Genomic DNA, 16,909 nt, shown 5'->3' with positions numbered 1-16,909 from the left:
TTGTGTGAAACCTTGCTTTTAGACATAAAGTAGGCCTATGTGATGAATTGGTTATAATTCCAGGATTCAATAGTGAACCAATTTACAGGCATATAGTTATTGATTAATAGATGTCTTATCATTTTACAGATTTTTGCCATTTATTATGATCCTGGCATTGAATGTTGATCCTGCACCCCATTTAACTGAGCCTTGACCCCGGTGTAGTCTCGTACTACACACGAATGTCACCCTGAAGCTGAATAACTTTGAGTCCCTTCGGTCAGAACAATGAATAACATGTGCGACCTTCTAGCAAATGTGGCAACATTGTAGACTGTAATTGATTAATCAATTTTACTCTTATGACAAATTATTTTTTAAATTAATTTTCGATATCACTCACTGGGTGTGAAATATCATATGTGGATAAAACCTATAAGCTACAATAGCCTAGTAAAAGAGGAGCAACAGTTGTGAGTTGTACTTGTTTGTTTGCTTGCTGAGTTAATTAAATAGGCTACGAAATAAAATAAAAAGTAAATAAACAGTAAATGAATACATATTTAGGACCTAGGTCTTAATCCTTCAACTTTTTAAAACATTTTGGCCCCTGGGAATTATTTGTGAATAGGCTATTTTAGGCTAATCTATGTTAATTTGATTTACTTCGAGAGTAATTGGTTAGACAAAGAAACAACAAAATGCTGCGTTACTGTTTTACTAATGTTGACAATACCTATTAGCTGTCTGATGGACAACGCAATATCAAATCACGCGCAGATGAGACAGCCCGGTCAGTGGAATTATGCAGATTCCAGGGAACGCGGTTTAAGGGTTTTATCCGGAGGGCAGGGGTTGGGGGAGCGACCGTATCTGGCTTTGTATACGCCCCTTTTCATCATCTAGCGGGACAAGAAAGAGAGAGGCAAGCAGCAGCATCCCAGTCCCTAGAGCACCTCCATCTGCCCGGCTTCATGAGGAGCTGGACGGAACAGCCGGGACCCAGCATCAGAATGTGGAGAGCAGTGCTTGCAAAACTTCTCATTATATTGATTTTGTGTACTTTCCGGTGTCATTCACAAGGTAAGAGTATCCTAAACTCATCTAAAAACAGCCTTTATTCATGTGAACCTGCTATGAGATGTTTCTGTATATTTGCCCTCGAAAAGGAAATGTCAACCACTTGTTGCCTAGACAATAACATCTATGAGGTAGAGTGGCTGATTTGTAGTTATTGGGGATGTTTTTTGAGGACATGATTTAACTAAAATGTTGATAGGCAAACAATAATCTTGTTGATAGACAAATTAGATTGTTTGCCTATCTATCAGTCAACAACAAGCCATGTAGCCATGTGTGGCAAATCTACAAACTCCTTGGTCAGTTATTTTCCCAGCCCTACAAATATTTTTTTGGGCAACCAATATACTGAATTAATTAATATAGTTTACAATATTTGAATTCTTTAACAAAACTATTTTACTCTAAAGCATTATTAAAGCTTGTATTGAGCACAAAGCCTCCTTCAGACAGATTTGAAGTTCTTGGAGAACTTTTGCCTGAGTTTTGCCGTTGCTAGGTAACAGAAGCGGACATGTGACTTGCGGACAATATGTGTGGACTGCAGTTACTCGTACAAATACTAAGAGGAACTCAACGCCTTGCCTAGTGCACAACCCATCAAAGATGATAACTAATTATATAGCTGTAATTTAAGAACCCATTTTCTTTCAAATGTTGTAGAAACTAGTCATATACCCGGCTTGATAGATCTGAAAGACTCTTGTGTTTCTCTTGTAGGCCTAGCTATTCCCTAGGCCTACTGCTCAAATTGTAATCTGCTTTCTTTTTGCTCAACCCTTAGTATGTAAGCTCCTTAGTGTGAATCAAGCAACTAATTACGCTGCAGCTGCTGCTGCAAGAAAGCGACCATTTCTACCTAAGGAGCAACGGGTAAAAGAGTGCATGTAAACAACAAGGGGAAAGTACTTGCAACCTCACAAGTAGGCATCCCAGGCTTAATAAACTGTATGTTTCTTCATCATTTTTACCAGCTGTGTTGCGTTAAGCCTATATAGCGTTACGTTCCCAGACAATACAAAATAAGAAAGTAATTCAAAATACATGTAAAAAGCCACACATATTTACATAAAATGTAACAATTTAAATGATCCAGTGGCATTTTGTAGTACATAATATGGAAGTGATCTCTGCAAGCTGAGGATCTGAGCAGTCTTGGCCAGAATTAATTTTAATATTGAATCAAATAAGGGCTTTGTCAGCATTGTCAAGTTAATAATGAGCAGGTTTGTCCCTTAAAAATTAATGATGTACCAAAGATTTGTGTCATCATAGGTTAAAAAAACATTCAAGTCAACAAGTAATCAAAGTCATCTATTTCAATCTATGCCCAATTGCATGTGCATTTCCATGACTAGCAACAGAGCATCATGCACTTCCTGCATCTTTTGCAGTTTTGCATCATGGCACCTGTTGATCTCCTTAGAAATGTGAGGCAGGAATGGTTGATTTATTCCAGATTCATTCGGCATGTGTTTGAGAGGAAATGAGCCTTGAAAATGACCTTGATGCATGTGGACAGGCTACTTTCTCTAATCCATTGAGCCTAATGTCTGATAGGTCAGCTTGATGATTGTTTAATGTGTGACAGACAGTCTTTTGTTGCTCATTATCAAGAGGCTTTGAAAGTGTTGTAAAATGCCTGTGTCAGTATAATGGATAATGTGACACACTTGTGGGATGATTTAATGTTACAGCAATAGGTAACAAAGGAACTGGACTTGGTGGATGAATAACCTCCGTCATGGCTAGTTGACCATCTTTTGCTAGTATGCAGATTGTGGCTGTTCAAAACATGTTTTTGCTGGTTAATTGTATGAATTATGGGGCTAAGTGTCTTTCAAACCTCAATCATTTGCCACAAACAGGCTTGGTCATTCAGGGTCTTATGAAAAACATGCGTAATTGATTTAGAAAAAAATTGATACTAAGTAAACCAGGATCAACAAGATGTTCTGTGTCAGTGTTACACACGTTGTATATTACAGGGGGATTTGGGGTTGTCTAATTAACATTTCCCCTACTATCTCAAATAGGTGTTTTCAGTTTGTTTCTCTCACTAATTGAGTTTAACCTATTATACAGCATGTCACAACAAAAAACACTTGTGGGTTGATGTTGAAATTTCACAAGGCACAAAAAACCCTAGCCAGCATGTGTGGCTAAACCTCACACATGCTGCGGCCTTTTCCGGTTTAGGCCTAAATCCTTGAGCAACGGTAACGCTCTATTAGGGAACAGAAGTTGGGAACAGAAGTTAGCACAGTTGGCTTAAATGAAAGACTAATCCTTTCTCATTATACAGCACTCTCAACCCAGGTCCCAGACTATTATGTGATGCATAGGGTGCAATGTTTAGGCTAACTCAATGCTCATGTTGTGTTGAGTGACAGTCTGTCAGAGGCAGTGAACCCAAATATTTGACCTCCCGCAGTAATGCAGTGTAACATCTCAATTTCTGCTGCTTCCTAGACATTTCTAGTTTTTTATTTTTTTATTAAAATTTTATAAATGTTTTTTTCAAGTATGAATTAGAAGTACAGCTTAATTCCTCACACACTATTTATTGCCTCCTTTTGGACCTATGCCACTGCCAAACTCCCTTGGGCTTTTCTCTGTTTTGTGTGAGGCCATAAGAGCCAAAGTCAGTTGTTCAGCAATTGACTGCTTTCTGTTGCATTGATTTCCATATGAAATAGAGCAGCAGCACTTCACTCTGACAGCATGGACGGATCCAGCACGCCACGCTGCCAGCCGTTTTCTAGACGCACATTCAGAGAGAGCGAGGGGAAGCACCAAAACAAGGCGGTAGTGATGAAAGCGGCTACACCTCTTTCAGGGGCCCCACATGATTGGAAAGAGATGTTTTGGAGAAGGGACAATATCTTTTTTGGGGGGTGGTGTGGGGAGTGGACTTCTATTCCACTTTAGCTATACTGTATTCTGCATTCTGCTATCTCCATAGTCCCTTTGGCGTGTTGACATTTCCAGTTATGAGGTTTCAGCCCTGCTGGCTCTTCAATTGTTCCATTGTGATTTCACAGTGGGGTCTGAGGCATTGGGAGGCGTCATTCTAATGAAAATTCCTCTGCTGCTCCTCTTTGTTTGGCAGGAGTAGGGCTATCTTTCATTGTGGATAGTGTGGGGTTCTCGCCTGCTGTGGGTTTAAGATGGCTAATTAGAAAAGACATGGTCAGAGAGATGAAGAAAAAGAAAACATAAAACTGAACAAAACAGGCAAAACAAAGACACTAACGAAAAAGTACCAATCCTTAGACACCAGATTCTTAAGAGCATATTTGCATCATATTGACCACTTTTCTCTTAACTTTCTCTTAATAGCCTCTATTTTGACCATTGTTATTACATTTTGGCTTTAAAAAATCAATTTATCAATTTATTCCTGAAGGAATAGTTACTCCAATGACAAAAAAAAGGAAGACTATGGCTGAATGTAAGAGCAGCTCACATTCATTGAAAAGTCCACTTTAGTCTGCCAGTCACCTTTCCCAGAACTGATACTGTCAGGAAACACTGGCTTCATTTGAAGGTCTCAGAAGATTTGGTTTCCTTTTGGCAAAGGATGTGGAAAGCTGTTAACCTAATGTATAGCAGACAGGGATTATGATCATCCCCATTGTTGCTCGGAAGTCTTAGGAGTGTGATTCCTCTCTTAGGAGTGTCCTTCCTCTCGTAGGAGTGTTCTTCCTCTCTTAGGAGTGTTCTTCCTCTCTTAGGAGTGTTCTTCCTCTCTTAGGAGTGTCCTTCCTCTCTTAGGAGTGTTCTTCCTCTCTTAGGAGTGTCCTTCCTCTCTTAGGAGTGTTCTTCCTCTCTTAGGAGTGTTCTTCCTCTCTTAGGAGTGTCCTTCCTCTCTTAGGAGTGTCCTTCCTCTGTTAGGAGTGTTCTTCCTCTCTTAGGAATGTCCTTCCTCTGTTAGGAGTGTTCTTCCTCTCTTAGGAGTGTCCTTCCTCTGTTAGGAGTGTTCTTCCTCTCTTAGGAGTGTCCTTCCTCTGTTAGGAGTGTTCTTCCTCTCTTAGGAGTGTCCTTCCTCTGTTAGGAGTGTTCTTCCTCTCTTAGGAGTGTCCTTCCTCTGTTAGGAGTGTTCTTCCTCTCTTAGGAGTGTCCTTCCTCTGTTAGGAGTGTTCTTCCTCTCTTAGGAGTGTCCTTCCTCTGTTAGGAGTGTTCTTCCTCTCTTAGGAGTGTCCTTCCTCTGTTAGGAGTGTTCTTCCTCTCTTAGGAGTGTCCTTCCTCTGTTAGGAGTGTTCTTCCTCTCTTAGGAGTGTCCTTCCTCTGAACTTGAAGTCCAGTGATGCTTATTATTTATTATATTTCTTTGCCCTTTAAAATTTTGTTTTTGTTTTGTTTTGTTGATTAGCTGGTGGACATTGACACATGCAATCCTACTTCTGGGTCAAGCAACGAGTGATCATGGTTTTATAAAACATTTTGGAAGCCTCATTAAACAAAATTAATCACTATTTTCAGTATTATCCTGGAGTTGTCAATACACCCATGGTTTTCTTCTGATATCTACCGTATATTGAAACATGTTACGTATTCGGAGTTGATCTTATAATGATCGTAATGGCATGGCGCATGAGACTGCTGACTGTCTGTTCAGGGGTACTGAGCTAAACCCAAATGTCTTTCAGTGGTGTTACTGTGCTGCTCCGATATGGTATGCACTGTTTGTCTTACCTACCATGTTACAGATGATGCTGAAACCTCCGGGATCATTGCCTCGCAACAAAGGCACCCTTTGAGCTAATGGGGGAGCAATGTTATCATTAGTAAACTGAGCAGGAAAAAGGCTTGCATCCAATTGGCTGCTGAAGGAGTTAAATATGAAGCCCATTTGGCTGGCGTAGTTTAAAAGAAGTTTGGTGGTGTCGGCTAATTATTCTGAGACATGACCTCATGATATGAGAAGCCCATCACAAGGCTTTTAGTGCAGTAGCACAGTCATGACCCCACAACTCAAGTGGAAGTGATCCATCTTTGAAGAGCCCGTTACATAAAAGAGATGATAAACTACTGACTCGCCTATAATAAACTGTCTGCTCACACAAAATGTGTCAACTGAATGGGCTGAGATTTTTCAAGTCAATTCATTACAGCTTATGACTGTTGGAAAAGGAAGGAACATTTCCCTTTTGGCTTTTGGCATTTGGTTCAGTAGTGGTCATATTGTAAGTGCTCTTTTTTCACCTGTCAGAGGTTATTGCTTCGCCAGACTTGTTCTATAATTAAGTAGCTTGGCAGAATCATAATATCAGTGTCCAGCAATACCACTTTGGCCTTGAATAACCGGTGCCCCCGCACATTGACTCGGTACCGGTATCCCCTGGATATAGCCTCGCTATTGTTATTTTACTGCGGCTCTTTAACTATTTGTTACTTTTATTTCTTTGTATTTTTGTATTTAATATTTTCTTTGTATTTTTTTGGTTTTCATTCTTAAAATTGCATTGTTGGTTAAGGCCTTGTAAGTAAGCATTTCACTGTAGTATTCGGCGCATGTGACAAATAAAAATGGATTTGATTTGATAGCACCATGACCCAATTAGAATGGGGGGACACTGGCTGAAAGTTGTGGGGAAGGGGTGCGAATAGACAGCGCTGCTGAGCGGAGGTGACGCAATGCGTCCAAACAGGGCCGGATTTAAGCATTTGGGGCAGTTATATAATGCTATTCTACACATTTTGTCATAAGGCTGAAATATAAAATAGCCCCTGTGGCAATTTCACCTATGTTGTAGGAGTCACAATACATGTATTAATGCATTATGTATTACATAATGATTTATGGATATCCCCCATTGACACATTTATGTTATGTGGAAATTGTTCATGAATCATTATCCAAAAATTTTATTGTCCAAATTTGGAAATGTAATGTTTATTTTGTATTTTTTTTGTATTTTGTGTGTCATTTGATTGGTGGGATGGTAGTGTAAGATTGGAAATCAATGTCATTGCATTTTCATTACTGATTTTATTTCTCACAGTGTTGTTTGTTTCTAGGTCAATGTCTTCAGTTTGTTTTGTAACTGAGGTGTAAAACCTTTCTCTTCAGTACATATTTGACCAAGCAGGGAGTGTGTTGAAAGGTAGTCGATAAGACATTGTAGACCACCAACCACAAACATACACCACCAACCACCACCTTGCATCTCCCTCAGCAAAAAATTTGGGTTTAAGGGTTGCGGTACCACCTGGTACCGCTATTTATTCCAATTACATTTCTGACAAGGAACAGCATGCACATTAAATCAGGTTGTCAGAGAGAGACAATCAGAATTGCACATTCCAATTCGGACTGGTCTGACAGAACGCTCTGTCACTGAACTATGCTGCCTCAGTCAATATCTCCTGGAAAACGTCAGGGATGGTAAAGTGGTGGTACCTTATCTCCTCAGATGCCACTCAGTGAGAACATCAAAAGGAGGCTTGGGATGAGTGTGCTGAGGGTTGTATAACTGTCTGGAGGATGGCTGGCACGCTCATCTCCAGGCCCTCTCAATGCTGTTAACAGCATGCTTCATCAATAAGAGACATTCCCAAACACACTTAACACTGTTTAGTTGTTTTGATAAGAGACGCGAAGAGTTCCGTCTATTAATTGGACATAGTAGACAGGGAAAATAAGGAATTATTTCAAATTTCGGACCTAATTAAAAAATACACATGATCAACTGATTAAGAGAATGGAGAATTATGCACCTGGGGACTGAAGGTATTACAAAAAAGTAACTGAGAATTGGTCCAAAATATGGAATGAAGAGAGCTTTAGTAATAATGATATCTCCTGTATGAAGGTTGTGAGACCGGGCAGTTCTGGTGTGGGACAGGCCGATGCATCCCACAGGACTGGCATTGTGATGGAACGTCAGATTATGTAGACAACTCTGATGAAGCCGACTGCCTTGAGTAATTTCTCATCTGGACTGGACGGCATTATTACCTTCTCCCTTTACATTTCATCAGGATTTGTCAAATTTACTCACATTTGGCTGTTAAATTGTATCGAGAGCTGCAAAAGCATTGCTTCTTAGAAGTATCTTGTGTAAGAATCACCTGGCATTGTCATACTTAGACCTTCACATACATATTCCCTAGTGGCGCAGTGGTCCAAGGCACTGCATCGCTGTGCCACTAGAGATCCTGGTTCGAGTCCAGGCTCTGTCGCAGCCGGCCGCGACCGGGAGACCCATGGGCGGCGCACAATTGGTCCAGTGTCGTCCAAGGTAGGGGAGGATTTGGCCGGCAGGGATGTGGGTTCGTTTCCCACGGGGGGCCAGTATGAAAAAAAACCAACAAAAAAAACATGTACGCATTCACTAACTGTAATTCGCTCTGGATAAGAGTGTCTGCTAAATGACTAAAATGTAAATGTAAACCCTGGATTTCTAATCCCTTGATATTATTGACTCCCGAATGGCGCAGTGGTCTAAGGCACTGCATCGCAGCGCTAGCTGTGCCACTAGAGATCCTGGTTCGAGTCCAGGCTCTGTCGCAGCCGGCCGCGACCTGGAGACCCATGGGCGGCGCACAATTGGTCCAGCGTCGTCCAAGGTAGGGGAGGGTTTGGCCGGCAGGGATGTGTGTTCGTTTCCCATGGGGGGCCAGTATGAACAAAAAAACAAACATGTATGCATTCACTAACTGTAAGTCGGTCTGGATAAGAGCGTCTGCTAAATGACTAAAATTTAAATGTAATATTGACTGTTGTTGCTGATAGGATAGAAACTAAAATGGGATGTGCTGTGTGTCTCCTTAGCCCATGTAACATGTGATGAGTGTCACGCCCTGGCTCGGGGGACTCTCGTATGTTGAGCCAGGGTGTTAGTTTCTATGTTTTGCATTTCTATGTTGGCCAGGGTGGCTCCCAATCAGAGACGGCTGTAGTTCGTTGTCTCTGATTGGGAGTCATACTTAGGTAGCCGGTAGGCTTTCATTCTTTGTGGTTTCTTGTTCTTATTTGGTTTGTGTTCAACCGTAGACATCACGTTATCGTCTGTTGTTTTGATTGTGTGATCATTGATATAATAAATATGTTCACCTTCAACGCTGCGCATTGGTCCTCCTCCTTAGACGATCGTGACAGAAGAAACCACCTCGACTGGATCAAGCAGCGTGACGAGGAGAGAGGATGGACTTGGGAGGAGATGAGTGCGAGTCTGGCAAGAGGGATGGAGGCCTTGGCCACGGGTAGGAGTGAAGCCCATACATTTTTTAGGGGGGGGCTAACGCCGTGGACGACGGGGCAGCAGGAGGCCGCCAGGTTACGGGAGTCACTGGTCACCAGGGGGAAGGAGGATGTAGAGGCACGGCGAGAGGTACTGGCGTGTGTTGCCAGTCCGGGCCGGCCTGTTCCTGATCCCCACGTAGGGCCAGTGGTGTGTGTTCCCAGTACGGTCCGGCCTGTTCCTGCCACTCGCACCAAGTCAGTGGTGCGCTTCGTCAGCCCGGCTCGGCCCGTTCCTGCTCCCCGCACCAAGTCAGTGGTGCGCTTCGTCAGCCCGGCTCGGCCCGTTCCTGCTCCCCGCACCAAGGCAGTGGTGCGCTTCGTCAGCCCGGCTCGGCCCGTTCCTGCTCCCCGCACCAAGTCAGTGGTGCGCTTCGTCAGCCCGGCTCGGCCCGTTCCTGCTCCCCGCACCAAGTCAGTGGTGCGCTTCGTCAGCCCGGCTCGGCCCGTTCCTGCTCCCCGCACCAAGTCAGTGGTGCGCTTCGTCAGCCCGGCTCGGCCCGTTCCTGCTCCCCGCACCAAGTCAGTGGTGCGCTTCGTCAGCCCGGCTCAGCCCGTTCCTGCTCCCCGCACCAAGTCAGTGGTGCGCTTCGTCAGCCCGGCTTGGCCCGTTCCTGCTCCCCGCACCAAGTCAGTGGTGCGCTTCGTCAGCCCGGCTCTGCCCGTTCCTGCCCCCCGCACCAAGTCAGTGGTGCGCTTCGTCAGCCCGGCTCGGCCCGTTCCTGCTCCCCGCACCAAGTCAGTGGTGCGTTTCGTCAGCCCGGTTTGGCCCGCTCCTGCTCCCCGCACCAAGTCAGGGGTGCGTTTCGTCAGCCCGGCTCGGGCCGTCCCTGCTCCCCACACCAAGCCAGTGGTGTGCGTCGTCAGTCCGGCACAGCCCGTGCCTGTTCCACTGGTGCCTGGTTCAGCACGGGTCAGCTGCTTCACGCCGGAGCTAGAGCAATCCGCTCCACCAGTGTGCAGTCCAGCTCCGGTCAGCAGGGCCAGACCGGACCAGGGGTACTTTGGGGGGTTAGAGAGCGAGTGGGGATCATGCCCGGAGCCGGATCCGCCGCCAAGGCGGAGTGCCCACCCGGTCCCTCCCCTGTTGTGTTTGGTTGGCGCGGTCGGAGTCCGCGCCTTTAGGGGGGGGGTACTGTCACGCCCTGGCTCGGGGGACTCTCGTATGTTGAGCCAGGGTGTTAGTTTCTATGTTTTGCATTTCTATGTTGGCCAGGGTGGCTCCCAATCAGAGACGGCTGTAGCTCGTTGTCTCTGATTGGGAGTCATACTTAGGTAGCCGGTAGGCTTTCATTCTTTGTGGTTTCTTGTTCTTATTTGGTTTGTGTTCAACCGTAGACATCACGTTATCGTCTGTTGTTTTGATCGTGTGATCATTGATATAATAAATATGTTCACCTTCAACGCTGCGCATTGGTCCTCCTCCTTAGACGATCGTGACAATGAGAGTCATTTCCAGTGCTTGAGTGACTTTGCAAAAGAGGAAGTCAATACACAAGTACTGAGTAGACCATACAGTGTACAAAATATTTCATTTAGAATTTTCACCAATGTGACAGGTGTCACAAATGTAAACAAAATAATCTATTACAAAGGCAATTAAGATGTAGAGAACTGTTACGCTTGTGGTTAAATTGCTCCTCAATCTCTCTGCAGCTGGTAGGACATGCTCCAGTGGGCAGTTCAGCTGCACCAATGGGGCCTGCATCCCAGGGGAATACAGGTGTGACCAGCTGACCGACTGCTCCGACGGAGCTGATGAGAGAGATTGCCGTAAGTCCCCCAGTGTGGCTTACTTACCTTCTTGCCTCCTCTGGCATTTTAATCAATTTGTAAAATGAAGAGCCTCACTGACTGACAGAATGGCCACAATATGCTTCTTGTTGTCAGAGGTTGATTGCAGATTCCTTGGTGGATTAGTCAAGCTGAAGTTCAGCTGCTATTTCATTATTGTGCTGATATGTTAGACTCACACTTTGGTAATTTCACAATGTCCGAAAAAATGCCAAGGCTGTTTGTGGTGCTAATAGAAAACTAGTTTTTATCCTCCCATTAGCTTTTAGCATTTTGTCTTGTTTGTGACTGTACAGGCTGAGCCTATTTGCCATAGTTCCGTACAAAGCTTTATATGTCGGAGGTGAATTGTCACCATGACTTCATGGGGGAGCAGCCAAGGGTATATTTCACATGTGACCAGCTGGTTCAATTAGGGTGGGCCCTTCTACTGTTAATGAGATTAAAAGGGGGGTTATAGCTGCTGTTGTGGCTGCTAAGATAATGATCTGCTGCAGCAGACTGTTACATTTGGCTAATTGCAAGGGTGTCATTAATGCTTGAGTACATGAGAACATTATATAGGAATGTTTAAGACTACTGACATTTAAAACATTTGACGTTTGACATTTGAGACATGTTTAAGACTACTAGAGACATTTGACGTTTGACAGGGGAAAACGTTATACACCTCTTTGAACAAATGATTTGATGCTGATTCCTTATATTCCTTGAACATTCCACAGATGGGTTTGTTCTATGTCAGTCTAGTATGATTGGCCTGTTCTGGTATGTTAATTTCCTTCTCAGACTACCCTGAGTGTACAGAATTGAGATGTGCCAACGGTGCCTGTTATAACCAGAACCAGCGCTGTGACCAGGTCCTGGACTGCCGTGACGGGTCAGACGAGTCCAACTGCAGTAAGTGTCCACTTCTGGCCATGACGCATGGCCGCGCATTCAACCAGGCCCTCTTCCTGAGCAGCAGGGTTGAGATGAAGAACTTATACAGACAGTCAGTCGCTGAAGGGGTTTTGTGTCTGTTTTCTACAGCACAGCACTGCAGCAGTGGCCTGTTCCAGTGTGGCAACGGAGAGTGTGTCCCTCAACGCTACGTCTGCGACCATGACGACGACTGTGGAGACAGGAGTGACGAACAGCACTGCAGTGTGTACCTCTACCCTCCTCGCACCACTGCGGCTATCTGTCAACCTCGAGTCTGCACCTCTTATCTTAACTCCCCAGATAGATTCTCCCCCTAACCTGGACTTAATCTGACCTTTTCTACATGCTCTCTCTCTCTCTCTCCGTCTCTCTCTCTCTCTCTCTCTCCCTCCCTCCCTCCCTCCCTGTAGCCTATCCCCCTTGCAGAGGGAGCTACTTCACGTGCCCCAGCGGTCGCTGTATTCACCAAGTCTGGCTTTGTGACGGAGAAGACGACTGTGAAGACAATGCAGATGAGAAAGGCTGTGGTATGGACGCTACAGAGTTCCACCTCCCCATCCTCGTACTAGTCCCTTTGGTCAAATCTCTCTGGACACATTTCTAATATTGGACACAGAGCCATGAAAAGGAAACAGTATGCAGGTTCAGTGGAAGCACACATGAATGAGTGAGAAACGCTGCTGTGTATGAACCTGATTCCCCTCCATGGTGGGTATGGGCTAGGAGCTATGCTTGTGCTCCTTTAAGTGTGGTATTCAAATGCCTCTTTGTGGCACAAGATGGCTCAGCCCTCCAAAGAGCTTTAGAATTCCTCCTCACTGCTCTGAAGAGTGTGTGTTTTTAGAGGATGGGCTGCAGAACCCTCCAAGCCCCCATGTGAGCCTCTCGAAGCACTCCCCCCCCCCCACCCCCCTCAGTGATTTAAAGTAACAGTGTTTTCCCAGACAATGAAGTTTGAGTCACGGTGCCCTTGAGTTCAGCCCGTGCATTCCTATGAAGATAAGTCTGCTGTCTTCAATGCATACCTCACACATTGTTGCTGTTTTCGCAAAGCATGATTGTGGCGTGTGTACAACTCCTGTGCTGCTGGTTCCCTCCTTTTTTTTGTTCTCTATTGTCTCTGGTGTGGTCCAAGGCAGTGAATATGACTTTGTTTTCTCTGTAGATGCCATACCACGTGAGTGCTATCCTGGAGAATGGCCCTGTCCGTCCTCAGGCCTATGTATCCCCATGGACCAACTGTGTGATGGGAATGCCCAATGTCCAGATGGAGAGGATGAGACCAACACCACTGCTGGACGCAATTGCAGTCAGTAACAATACAACCAGTTTAACATACACACACACACACACACACACACACACAGACACACACACGCACACACACTAACCTTTATTTTGAAAAGTGCCATTGGGAGTAATGTGTGTCTGTCTGTGGTTATCAGGTATCTGGAGGTGTGCCTCTCTGAGCTGTGAGCATCGCTGTCATGCGTCCCCCGAGGGAGGAACCTGCTCATGTCCCTCTGGATACATTGTCAACAATAACAACAGCCGCTCTTGTATTGGTAAATACTGATACATTCACTCATTGACATTGAAAGAACTGGAAACTCAGGCTACCGGAGGTAGAATATGGGATGTGTGCTTTTGACTCATTCAGTTTTTTCTTCTTTTATTATTGGGTGAAGACTTTAATGACTGTACGATGTGGGGCGTCTGCGATCAGCTCTGTGAAGACAGGATGGGAACCCATCGCTGCAGCTGTCGAGAGGGCTATTTCCTAGAGCAGCACCGATACTGCAGAGCTAACACCTCAAGTGAGTGGCCATGGTTGAGCTTCAATATACTTCAGCATATCAAACCCATTCCTCCAGGCCAGAGGCTTCAGCCCCTCAGCCCAGCCTCCTATCTGCCAGCCCCTGCCCGCCTGCTCTGCTTTCTGGTGCATTGTTGCGCACTGAGTGTTGTTTCAGCCAGTCGTTTGCTTCTGTGCACCAATGAATGGCTATTGACCAAGAGATAGACCCCTCTGCCTTTGAGTATGAGGCTACCAGCAAGGATAGATTTTCTCTGTTAGTAATACAGATCAAATTATCTTGGCTATATGGGTCCCTAAAAATGACATAAAATGGATTAAATTAAAATAAAAAAGGTACTACCATAGATTTAGATTTGAATTAGGTATCAAAGCTGACTGACTAAAATGTATAGTTTTTTTCTTCACTATCTCTTCCACTCATGTGTAAAATCATTAATGATTACTTATAGGTAAAGCCAAAAAATAAATGTACTGAAACAGCATATGACAGGTGCTCCTAACCAGATATTATGAAATGTCTGATAATGTTGTCTTACTTATTGCCTTGTCTGTAGCTGGAGTACCCTCACTGATCTTCTCCAATGGCCGAGACCTGCTGATTGGTGACATCCATGGGCACAGCTCACGCACCCTGGTTCATTCCCGGAACAGAGGAGTCGTTGTCGGGGTGGATTTCCACTACCTCCTGAATAGAGTCTTCTGGACGGATACTATTCAGAACAAGGTAATACTTCTCTTTGAATACTCAGATACTTCATCCAATCCCCATCGTGAATGGTTTCCTCTGGCCCTGTTAAAGGAATCAGTGCATCGCTAGAACTACCTGTACAGTAGACCATAGTTACAGTCCACAAGATAGAAAGGCTTATTGTTTGAGGAAATGCTTGAGTTGTACAGGAACCTGCCCCCCTCAAAGGAGAGGGAAGACTTTGACAGATCTCTTAAGAAATCACCACTGTTAATACTGTACAAATGGCAGACCTGATGGCTCCAACAGGACTGGGTCATAATGAAGGGGAAGTACATTGGGAATGGAATCCAAAATGTCTAATCAGAAAACTGATGCTGTCTGATATACTAGTACGATGTTCGCATAGCTCTGTGTCATTTTTGTAACTTTCTCATTTTCAAAGTGATCGTGCAGTATTTGTTTCCACCATGTTATATGCATTCTTTGGCCAGCTCAAAGGGCTTTGTTCAGCCTCTTGGCTTCTGTATGGTTTGAACCCAAGCCATGAGGCTGAAAAACAGGGACGTACCAGGAGCGGGATATCTGTGTAGATCAGCTACCTCCATGGCAGAATGACAGCTGATTTAAAGTGGGGGGGGGACCACAAACAGGGCATGTGAACATACTGGGGAGGTTAAACTAGCAGGCTACTTCCACATCTTCAGTTTCTCTTTAAACAGGTCAGCTGAAAATCCTGCTTTTTAGACGTCTGGATCTCATTTCAAACGAGCCAGAGCTGTAAAGAGCACTATCCCTTCCTAGGTGCCAAGGCTTCAAGCCTGAGAAACTGGTGCCATCTTTGAATCGGTAGGGTAGAGGTTTCAGAATAATACCTGACCGGCACCACTCAAATGCTACTAGACAGACAAGATGGAAGTCAGACAAGCAACCAAAGACCAACCGTAATAATAGTAATTTCCTTCTAATTTCATGGGTAATGTGGTGACAGATCCCATCCCTGTTTCTCGGTATGTCTCTTTTTTATATCTCCATGTATTTCCGGAGCCTTAACCACCAAAAGGGCTAATCTCTTAACAACAATCCTTTAATTTGTGGGCAGGTGTTTTCGGTGAATATGGACGGTTCCAATATGCAGGTGGTTTTAAATGTATCAGTTGACTACCCTGAGAACCTGGCCGTGGACTGGGTGAACAATAAACTGTATATGGTGGAGGCCAGCGTCAACCGGATTGACATGGTGGATTTTGACGGGAATGACCGGGTGACGCTGATCGCAGAGAATCTCGGAAACCCCAGAGGGCTGGCCGTGGACCCAACTGCGGGGTGAGTAGAGCGGACCTCCCCCATCCTCTATCCCTCCATCCTCCATCCATCTATCTCGCCGTCTCTCTCATGCTGCACCGGTAGGAAGTTATAAGCATGTGAGATTAGTAGATTGTCCTGGGGGATTAGTGAGCAGTATTAAAAGTGATGAGCCTCATTGTAATCCAATAGTACAGTTCAAGAGGGGAGACTGGGCCAGGTGGCTACAGGTAAATTAGGAAGTGATAATAAACGTACACACTTGTTCTACCTTGGTGGGATTTAGGGCTGGCCCACCTGTAGATCCAGAGACAAAGACCATAGAGGATGTACAGTATCTGTTTCAAATTCAATAAAAAAAGGAAATCCGCTTATGTCTCACCTTTTGGTAGCCCTTTCCTGCAGTCAAATGACCTAGTGGCCTCATGGGTGGAATGTTATGAATATTTTTCATAATTTCATAATTAATAAACATTCTTTTTTTTAAGCTGCTGAAAATCCGGTGTTTCTATGTCAAACGGTTTTGTTATATTTCAGTTTTCTGTAATGTACATAAAGTGTAATATTGGGATGCAAACTCAAAATGTAATACATTTCAACTCTCCAGTGGGGAGAACAAGTATTTGACACACTGCCGATTTTGCAGGTTTTCCTACTTACAACGCATGTAGAGGTCTGTAATTTTTATCATAGGTACACTTCAACTGTGAGAGACGGAATCTAAAACAAAAATCCAGAAAATCACATTGTATGATTTTTAAGTAATTAATTTTTACGGACTTTCAGCTCCCTCCAAAGATTTTCTATTGGGTTCAGGTCTGGAGACTGGCTAGGCCACTCCAGGACCTTGAGATGCTTCTTACGGAGCCACTCCTTAGTTGCCCTGGCTGTGTGTTTCGGGTCGTTGTCATGCTGGAAGACCCAGCGACGACCCATCTTCAATGCTCTTACTGAGGGAAGGAGGTTGTTGGCCAAGATCTCGCGATACATGGCCCCATCCATCCTCCCCTCAATACGGTGCAGTCGTCCTGTCCCCTTTGCAGAAAAGCATCCCCAAAGAATGATGTTT

The 16,909-nt window shown here is 44.6% G+C and overlaps 1 protein-coding gene across 1 annotated transcript in view; it reads left to right on the top strand.

Annotated features, from left to right (window-relative positions):
- Positions 1-956: 956 nt before the first annotated feature.
- The window catches only part of LOC311143974 (low-density lipoprotein receptor-related protein 2-like), a gene marked incomplete at its 5' end in the record, with an annotated part of 57,182 nt that continues 41,229 nt past the window's right edge, over positions 957-16,909 (top strand). Inside the window, 10 exons of the mRNA XM_084179883.1 lie at positions 957-1,065; positions 10,967-11,083; positions 11,894-12,004; positions 12,137-12,250; positions 12,439-12,555; positions 13,194-13,337; positions 13,474-13,593; positions 13,717-13,845; positions 14,402-14,571; positions 15,638-15,861. Coding sequence (XP_084036009.1) covers positions 957-1,065; positions 10,967-11,083; positions 11,894-12,004; positions 12,137-12,250; positions 12,439-12,555; positions 13,194-13,337; positions 13,474-13,593; positions 13,717-13,845; positions 14,402-14,571; positions 15,638-15,861 — 1,355 coding nt within the window. The remainder of the gene's footprint in view (positions 1,066-10,966; positions 11,084-11,893; positions 12,005-12,136; positions 12,251-12,438; positions 12,556-13,193; positions 13,338-13,473; positions 13,594-13,716; positions 13,846-14,401; positions 14,572-15,637; positions 15,862-16,909) is intronic.

Source organism: Coregonus lavaretus, assembly GCF_964263955.1.
Source record: "Coregonus lavaretus genome assembly, chromosome: 16".
Classification (NCBI taxonomy): domain Eukaryota; kingdom Metazoa; phylum Chordata; class Actinopteri; order Salmoniformes; family Salmonidae; genus Coregonus; species Coregonus lavaretus.
This window is presented reverse-complemented; position numbering and strand designations above follow the sequence as displayed.